The sequence below is a fragment of the Cebus imitator genome, unplaced genomic scaffold (genome assembly GCF_001604975.1).
Source record: "Cebus imitator isolate Cc_AM_T3 unplaced genomic scaffold, Cebus_imitator-1.0 Scaffold444, whole genome shotgun sequence".
In the NCBI taxonomy this organism is placed as follows: Eukaryota; Metazoa; Chordata; class Mammalia; order Primates; family Cebidae; genus Cebus; species Cebus imitator.
This window is the reverse complement of record NW_016107759.1, coordinates 2,182,025-2,190,810: the sequence shown is the minus strand read 5'-3', so window position 1 is coordinate 2,190,810 and position 8,786 is coordinate 2,182,025. Positions and strand designations below refer to the sequence as shown.

Sequence of the window (8,786 nt, the reverse complement as noted above, 5' to 3'; positions counted from 1 at the left end):
TTTTTTTGAGACGGCATCTCGCTCTGTCTCCCAGGCTGGAGGGCAATGGCGAAATCTCAGCTCACTGCAACCTCCACCCCCCAGGTTCAAGGGATTCTCCTGCCTCAGCCTTCTGAGTAGCTGGGATTACGGGTGCCCACCACCACACCCAACTAATTTTTGTATTTTTAGTAGACGTAGGGTTTCACCATGTTGGCCAGGCTGATCTCTGCTGCCAAGCTGGAGTGCAGTGGTGTGACCTCAGCTCACTGGAACCTCTGTCTCCCGGATTCAAGTGATTCCCCTGCCTCAGCCTCCCTAGTAGCTGGGACCATGCCCAGCTAATTTTTGTATTTTTAGTAGGGAAGGGTTTCATCATATTGGCCAGGATGGTCTCAATCTCTTGACCTCATGATCCACCCACCTTGGCATCCCAAAGTGCTGGGATTACAAGTGTGAGCCACCGCACCCGGCTCCCTCTACTTTGAACTTGGGAGTCATTATGTCTCCTAAGAGACTCTTGATGATAGTTTTATCTCCACAAACTGTAGAGAAAGGAACTGCATTCTCCTCATCATATGTAAGATGACACTCAAACGGCCTGGAAGCCGGCAGTTCACCCCTGCTATCTGGACACAGATCATTTGTAAACCTCATCTCCTTCTACCCTCAGATCTCCCACCTCCACAGATGCAGCCCATGCTGGGGTTGTGCTCCTGATTTACCAAAACACACCATATTCTTCTTATGCATTCTCCTGCATCAACAACTGGAAAAAAGTAAAGTGGGGCTGGGTGTGGTGGCTCACACCTGTAATCCCAGCGCTTTGGGAGGCCGAGGTGGGCAGATCACAAGGTCAAGAGATCAAGACCATCCTGGCCAACGTGGTGAAACCCTGTCTCTACTAAAAATACAAAACTTACCTGGGCGTGGTAGCCCATGCCTGTAGTCCCAGCTACTCAGGAGGCTGAGGCAGGAGAATTGCATAATCCCAGGAGGCAGAGGTTGCAGTGAGCTGAGATCATGCTACTGCACTCCAGCCTGGGTGACAGAGCGAGACTCCTTCTCAAAAAAAAAAAAAAAGTTAAAATGACAGATTCAAAAAGCATGACGGAAGAAAAATATTTAGGTCTTGGAGGCTGAATGACTTTAGAGGAAGAGGAGTCAGGGAGAACCAGTTTTCTGGTCTGGAGGGCTGGGAGTCTGATGGTATAAAGATGGATACAGAATAAAGTAGGTTAGGATAGATGATAGAGGATATGCCCTTGTCTTGCTGCAAGCAGAGTTAATGTTTTCCATTCTCTTCACAGATCTAGGCTACGTAACAATCTCAGAATCCTTGGATAATACATTCCTAATATTTCCAGGCCACTGCCTGGGGATGGCTTTCTCTAACTTATATTACAACTTTGGACTACAGAGGTTGTGCAGTATCAAGAACCTGAGTGAGACTAAATGCAATGACATTGGTGAGTATTGTAAATGGAATTTGTTAAATACGTTTTTGTTGAAGTATAATTCATATAAAATCTTCCCTTTTAAAGCTTACAAGTCAGTAATCTGTCATAAGAGTTTTTTTAAAAAGGACAAAATTTACAAGTCACTGTTTTTTGGTATATGCAGTTGTACAACCTTGACCACTATCTAATTCCAGAACGTTTTCATCACTCCAAAAGGAGGCCCTGTATCTATTAACAGTCACTCCCCATTCCCTTCTTCCCCCAGCCCCTTGAAATCACTAATCTACTTCCTGTCCGGATTTCCCTGTTCTGGATAGTTCACATTAATGGAATCACACAGTGTGTGGGCTTTGTGTCTGTCTTCTTTTACTTAGAATAATGTTTTCAAGGTTCACCCATGTTGTAACAGGGGTCAGTGCTTCATCCCTTTGCATAGCTGAATGTTAGTTAGTCCATTGCATGGTTATACCCCAATTTATCTTTTCATCTGTTGATGGACATGTGGGTTGTTTCTGCTTTTGCTATTATGAATAACACTATTATAAACATTTGGATATGAGTTTTTGTGTGAACATGTTTTCAGTTCTCTTGGGTATATATCTAAGCATATGTTTGCTGGGTCATTTGGTAACTCTGTTTAGCTTTTTGAGGACCTACCAAACAGTTTTTCACATTAGCTGAACCATTTTACATTCTTACCAGCAAGGTATGAGGGTTTCAGTTTGTCCACATCCTCTCCAACACTTCAAAAAATTATTTACTTTGGCTGGGTGCGGTGGCTTATGCCTGTAATCCCAGCACTTGGGAGGCCGAGGCAGCTGGATCACAAGATTAGGAGTTCAAGACCAGCCTGGCCAACATGGTGAAACTCCATCTGTATTACAAAAATTAGCAGGGCAAGGGAGAAACCCAAGATGGCCTATTACTAGCAGCTCAGGATTGTAGCTCCCAGTGAAAGCGCTGAGAACGAGAGGGCGCCACACTTTCAGACGAACTTTTGTTGCTCACGGACCAGGAGATTCCCAGCGGAGAAGCCCCACGGGTCGCCAGTGTGACTCTTGTGGCCGGCGCGGCAGTTCTCGGTGCAGAGTAAATGGGACTGGGTCCCCTTTTGGTCGACGTTTGGAGCTCCAGGAAGGCGGAGTCGCCCATTCAGCTGATTGAAAAAGGGACTCAAGAAGGAAGCCAGACCGGAGATTCCCGGGCAGAAAAGCACCAAGAATCTTAATGCCGCTGTTTTGGCCAGCCCAGCGGGTTGCTCAGATTTCGGCGCTGGGAATCAACAAGTTGGACGTCCACTCAGAGACCTAATTTGAAAGTCGGTAATTAGAAAGGCGACAGGTGGATAAATTCACAATCACGGGAAGAAACCAGCATAAAAAAGCTGAGAATACTCTAAATCAGAATGCCTCTCGCTCTACAGGGAATCACAGTTCCTCATCAACAAGGGAACAAGGCCTGATGAAGAACGAGTGCATTCCAATAACAGATTTAGGCTTCAGAAGGTGGATAATAAGAAACTTCTGTGAGTTAAAAGAGCATGTTCTAGCCCAATGTAAAGAAACTGAGAACCTTGAAAAAAGGTTGGACCAAATCCTAATGAGAATAGACAATCTAGAGAGGAATATAAGTGAATTAATGGAACTGAAGAATACAATAGGAGAACTCCGTGAAGTTGCACAGGTTTTAACAGTCGAATTGATCAGGCAGAAGAAAGGGTATCAGAGGTCGAAGACCAACTTAATGAAATGAAACGAGAAGACAAGATTAGAGAAGAAAGAGTAAAAAGGAATGAGCAAAGTCTCCAAGAAATATGGGACTATGTGAAAAGACCTAATTTATGTTTGATAGGTGTACCTGAATGTCATGAAGAGAATGAATCCAAGCTGGAAAATATTCTTCAGGATATTATTCAGGAAAACTTTCCTAACCTAGTAAGGCAGGAAAATACTCAACTTCAGGTAATACAGAGAACACCACAAAGATATTCCTCAAGAAGAGCAACCCCAAGATACATAATCATTAGATTCACCAGGGTTGAAATAAAGGAGAAAATTCTAAGGGCAGCTAGAGAGAAAGTCAGATTACCCATAAAGGGAAGCCTGTCAGACTCACAGCAGATCTTTCAGCAGAAACCCTACAAACTAGAAGAGAGTGGGGGTCAATATTCAATATCCTCAAAGAAAGGAATTTTCAACCCAGAATCTCATATCCAGCCAAGCTAAGCTTCATAAATGAAGGAAAAATAAAATTTTTTCACGAACAAGCAAATACTCAGAGATTTTGTCACCACCAGGCCTGCTTTACAAGAGCTTCTGAAAGAAGCACTACACACAGAAAGGAATAACCAGTATCAGTCATCCCAAAAACTTACCAAAAGGTCAAGAGTATCTCCATGATGAAGAATCTATATCAACTAATGGGCAAAATAGCCAGGTAGCATTAAATGACAATATTAAACTCACAAATATCAATATTAATCCTAAATTTAAATGGATTAAACGCCCCAATCAAAGACACAGACACGCAAATTGAATAAAAAATCAAAACCCATCAGCACGCTGTATCCAGATCCATCTTATAAGCAAGGACACACAAAGACTCAAAACAAAAGGCTTGAGGAAGACTCACCAACCAAATGGAGAGCAAAAAGAAAAAACAAAAAAAACAGGAGTTGTGTCTCTGACAAAATAGACTTTAATAGTAACAAAGACTAAAAGAAACAGAGGACATTACATGATGGTAAAAGGATCAATGTAACAACAGGAGTCAATGATCATAAATATATATGCACCCAATATAGGAAGACCCAGATACATTAGACAAGTTCTTAATGACTTATAAAGAGACTTGGACTCCCGCATAATAATAGCGAGAGACTTTGACACCACATTGTTAATATTCGATGGATCAACGAGATAGAAAATTAACAGGGACATTTATGATTTGAACTCAGACCTGGAACAAGTAAACTCAGTGAATAGTTATAGAATTCTTCACCCCAGGTCCACAGAACATACATTTTTTCAGTATCACATTACACCTATTTTGAAAGTGACACATAAATGGAAGTAAATCACTCTTCAGCATTTGCATAGCATTTCACAGATTTAAATGAAATATTGGTTGGCTGTTTGTTTGTTATTTTCTTCCCTTATTCCTTCCTGTCTCTGCTGTTAAGCACAATTATTGGCATAAAAGAGGTTTTTAATATCTATTTTTAGATTGCATTCCAGCCTGGGCAATAGAGCAAGACTCCTGTTCTCTCTCCCCTTTCTCTTTCTCTTTCTTTCTTTCTTTCATTAAAAAAAAGAAGATCTTTCTTTCTTTCATTAAAAAGAAGAAGAAGAAGTTTATTTCCATGTGGCTTTTTTATAGCACTTAAAAAAAAAAATTAGCTGGGCATGGTTGTGGGTGCCTGTAATCTCACCTACTCAGAAGGCTGAGGCAGAGAATTGCTTGAATCCGGGAGGCAAAGGCTGCAGTGAGCCGAGATTGCACCACTGCACTGCAGCCTGGGGGACAGAGCGAGACTCTGTCTCAAAAACAAAAATTATTTACTTTTTAAGTTATGGTAAAATATACATAGCATGAAATTTTTTTTCTTTTCTTTTTTTTTTTTTTAAAACAGAGTCTTAGTCTGCTACGTAGGCTGGAATGCAGTGGTACTGTCTTAACTCACTGCAGTCTGTGCTTTCTGGTTTCAAGTGATTCTCCTGCCTGAGACTCATGAGTAGCTGGGACTACAGGCACGCGCCACCCCACCCAGCTAATTTTTGAATTTTTAGTAGAGCTGGGATTTCGCCATGTTGGCCAAGCTGGTCTCAAACTTCTGACTTCAGGTGATCCACCTGCCTCAGCCTCCAGAAGTGCTGGGACTACAGGTGTGAGTCACTGTGCCCAACTGAAATTTGCTATTTTAAAGTGTACAGTTCAGTGGCATTAAGTACATTCAAATTGTTGTGAATTAGCACATCTATCTCCAGAACTTCTTTCATTTTGCAAAACGGACACTATGAACCCAATAAACAATAACTCACCATTCCCCTAACCCCTGCCCCTGGTCATCAACATTCCACTCTCTGTCTCTTTGAATTTGATTAAATACCTTATATGAAACAATTTCATTGAGTTCTCATTTCCTTTTGTGTATCTTTTTTTTTTTTTTTTTTTTTGAGACAGAGTCTCACTCTGTCACCCAGGCTGGAGTGCAGTGATGCAATCTTGGCTCACTGCAACATCACCTCCCAGGTTCAAGCAATTCTCCTGCCTCAGCCTCCCGAGTAGCTGGGACTACAGTTGCCTGCCACCACACCTGGCTAATTTCCATATTTTCAATAGAGATGTATTTTCACCATGTTTGTCAGGCCGGTCTTGGACTCCTGACCTCGTGATCCACTTGTCTCAGCCTCCCAAAGTGCTGGAATTATACGTGAGCCACTGCACCCGGCCAGCCGTTCATTTTTTTTTTTTTTTTTTTTTAGACAGAGTCTCACTCCATCACCCAGGCTAGAGTGCAGTGGCGTGATCTCAGCTCACCGCAACCTACAACTCCCAGGTTCAAGCGAGTCTTGTGCCTCAGTCTCCAGAGTAGCTGAGATTACAGGCGCACACCACCACGCCTGGCTCATTTTTGTATTTTTTGTAGAGACAGGGTTTCACCATGTTGACCAGACTGGTCTCAAAATCCTGACCTCAAGTGATCTTCATGCCTTGCCCTCCCACATTGCTGGGATTATAGGCATGAGCCACCTTGATTCATTTCAACCTGAAAGGTTCCTTTCAGCATTTTTTTTTTTTTTTGAGACAGAGTTTTGTTCTTGTTGCCCAGGCTGGAGTGCAATGGCACGATCTGAGCTCACTGCAACCTCTGCCTCCCATGTTCAAGCAATTCTCCTGTCTCAGCCTTCTGAGAAGCTGGCAGCCTCCTGACTAGCTGTAATCCCAGCTAGTCAGGAGGCTGAGGCAGGAGAATTGTGCCACAATGCCTGGCTAATTTTGTATTTTTAGTAGACACGGTATTTCACCATGTTGGTCAGGCTGATCTCAAACCCCTGACCTCAGGTGATCTGCCTGCCTGAGCCTCTCAAAGTCCTGGGATTACAGGCATGAGCCACTGTGCCTGGCCTCCTTTCAGCATGTCTTACAGGGCAGTTCTGGTGGTAATTTTATGCCCCCTTCTCCAACACTTTTTAATTTCCTTTAGAATATTGTATTATAAAGCCATGTGCAGTGGCATGCATCTGTAGTCCCAGCTATTCAGAAGACTGAGGTGGGAGGATCACTTGAGTCCAGGGGCTTGAAACCAGCTTGAACAACATAGCAAAACCCCATCTGTTTTTTAAAAAGTTATTATAGCTTTTCTTTAATTAATTAATTTATTTATTTTTGAGACTGAGTTTCACTCTTGTTGCCCAGGTTGGAGTGCAATGACGTGATCTCGGCTCACCGCAACCTCCACCTCCTGAGTTCAAGCAATTCTCCTACGTCAGCATCCCCAGTACCTGGGATTACAGGCATGTGCCACCACACCCGGCTAATTTGTATTTTTAGCAGAGACTGGGTTTCTCCATATTAGTCAGGCTGATCTCGAACTCCCGACCTCAGGTGATCAGCCCACCTTGGCCTCCCAAAGTTCTGGGATTACGGGCGTGAGCCACCAAGCCCAGAATATCAGAGCGATTCTAATGAGTATACGTTAGTATCATGTTGTGGCTTTAATCTTTGTTTCCCTAATGACTAATGATGTTGAGCATCTTTTCATGTGCTATTGGCTATTCTTGGGAGAGCTATTTAGTCAAATCCCTTCTCCATTTTCAGTTAGGCTATTTGTCATGAAGTTGTAAGAATTCTTTTTTTTTTTTTTTGGAGACCAAGTCTCTCTTTGTCGCCCAGGCTGGAGTGCAATGGCACGATCTCAGCTCACTGCAATCTCTGCTTCCCAGGTTGAAGTGATTCTCCTGCCTCAGCCTCCCAAGTAGCTAGAACTGTAAGTGCACGCTGCTATGCCTGGCTAATTTTCTTTACTTTTAGTAGAGATGGGGTTTCACCGTGTTGCTTAGGCTGGTCTCAACTCCTGAGCTCAGGCAATCATCCTGCCTCAGCCTCCCAAAGTACTGCGATTACAGTGGACGTGAGCCGCTGTCCCCAACCAAGCATTCTTTCTTTTTTTTTTTTTTTTTTGACAGTTCTTTTTAAGGGTTACGAATACTTCTTCAGTCTATTTCTTCTTTCTCAAATACATTTGTTATACTTATAGAAGTTTTATGTCTAAGGACAATGTGTTTTTGACAGTTCTTACTCTGTCACCCAGTCACCCAGACTGGAGTGTAGTGGCATAATCACGGCTCACTGCAGACTCAACCTCCTGGGCTCAAGCCATCCTCCCACCTGAGCCTCCTGCATAGCTGGGACTATGGGTGCGTGCCACTGCGCCCTGCTAATTTTTAATTTTTTTATAGATACAGTAGCCTCACTATGTTACCCAGGCTGGTCTCAAACTCCTGGCCTCAAGCAGTCCCCCTACGTCAGCATTCCAAAATACTTGCAGGCATAAGCCACCACACACAGCCAATAATTCTTTATAAAGTTGGATACTAGACCCTTTTGATATATACAAATATATCAATTTCAAAAATTTCCTCCCATTTGCAGGTCGTCTTTTCACTTTTTTCTTTTCTTTTCTTTTTTCTTTTTGAGATGGAGTTTCACTCTTGTTGCCCAGGCTGGAGTGTGATGGCATGACCTCAGCTCACTGCAACCTTCACCTCCCGGGTTCAAGCGATCCTCTTGCCTCCCAAGTAGCTGGGATTACAGGAGCATGCCACCATACTCTGCTAATTTTTTTGTATTTTTAGTAGAGACGGAGTTTCACTGTGCTAGCCAGGATGGTCTCCTGACCTCAAGATCCACCTGCCTCATCCTCCCAAAGTGCTGGGATTACAGGTGTGAGCCACCGTGCCTGGCCCACTTTTCACTTTCTTGATACTATCAAAAGCTTTTAATTATGAAATTATGACAAAGACCTATTTATCTCTTCTCTTCTCTTTTGTGTTTTAGATATAAGAAACCATTGCCTTATTTAAGATAGGGAAGATTTACATCTGCATTTTGTTCTAAGAGTTTTAGCTCTTAGATTTAGGCCTTTGATTTGAGTTAATTTTTTATATAGTGTTAGGTAGAGATCCAAATTCATTCTTTTGCATATATGTGTAATTGTCCTAGTGCCATTTGTTGAAATGACAAACGTTTCTGTTTTGGAAGATTTTTAACGACAAATTCAATTTCTTTTCTTTTCTTTTCTTTTCTTTCTTTCTTTTTTTTTTTTTTTTTTTTTTTTTTTTTTTT

The 8,786-nt window shown here is 42.4% G+C and overlaps 1 protein-coding gene across 1 annotated transcript in view; it reads left to right on the top strand.

Annotated features, from left to right (window-relative positions):
- Positions 1–8,786, top strand: part of LOC108290826 (ATP-binding cassette sub-family A member 17-like) — a 124,074-nt gene that overhangs the window by 91,829 nt on the left and 23,459 nt on the right. Inside the window, exon 22 of the mRNA XM_037732299.1 lies at positions 1,290–1,452. Coding sequence (XP_037588227.1) covers positions 1,290–1,452 — 163 coding nt within the window. The remainder of the gene's footprint in view (positions 1–1,289; positions 1,453–8,786) is intronic.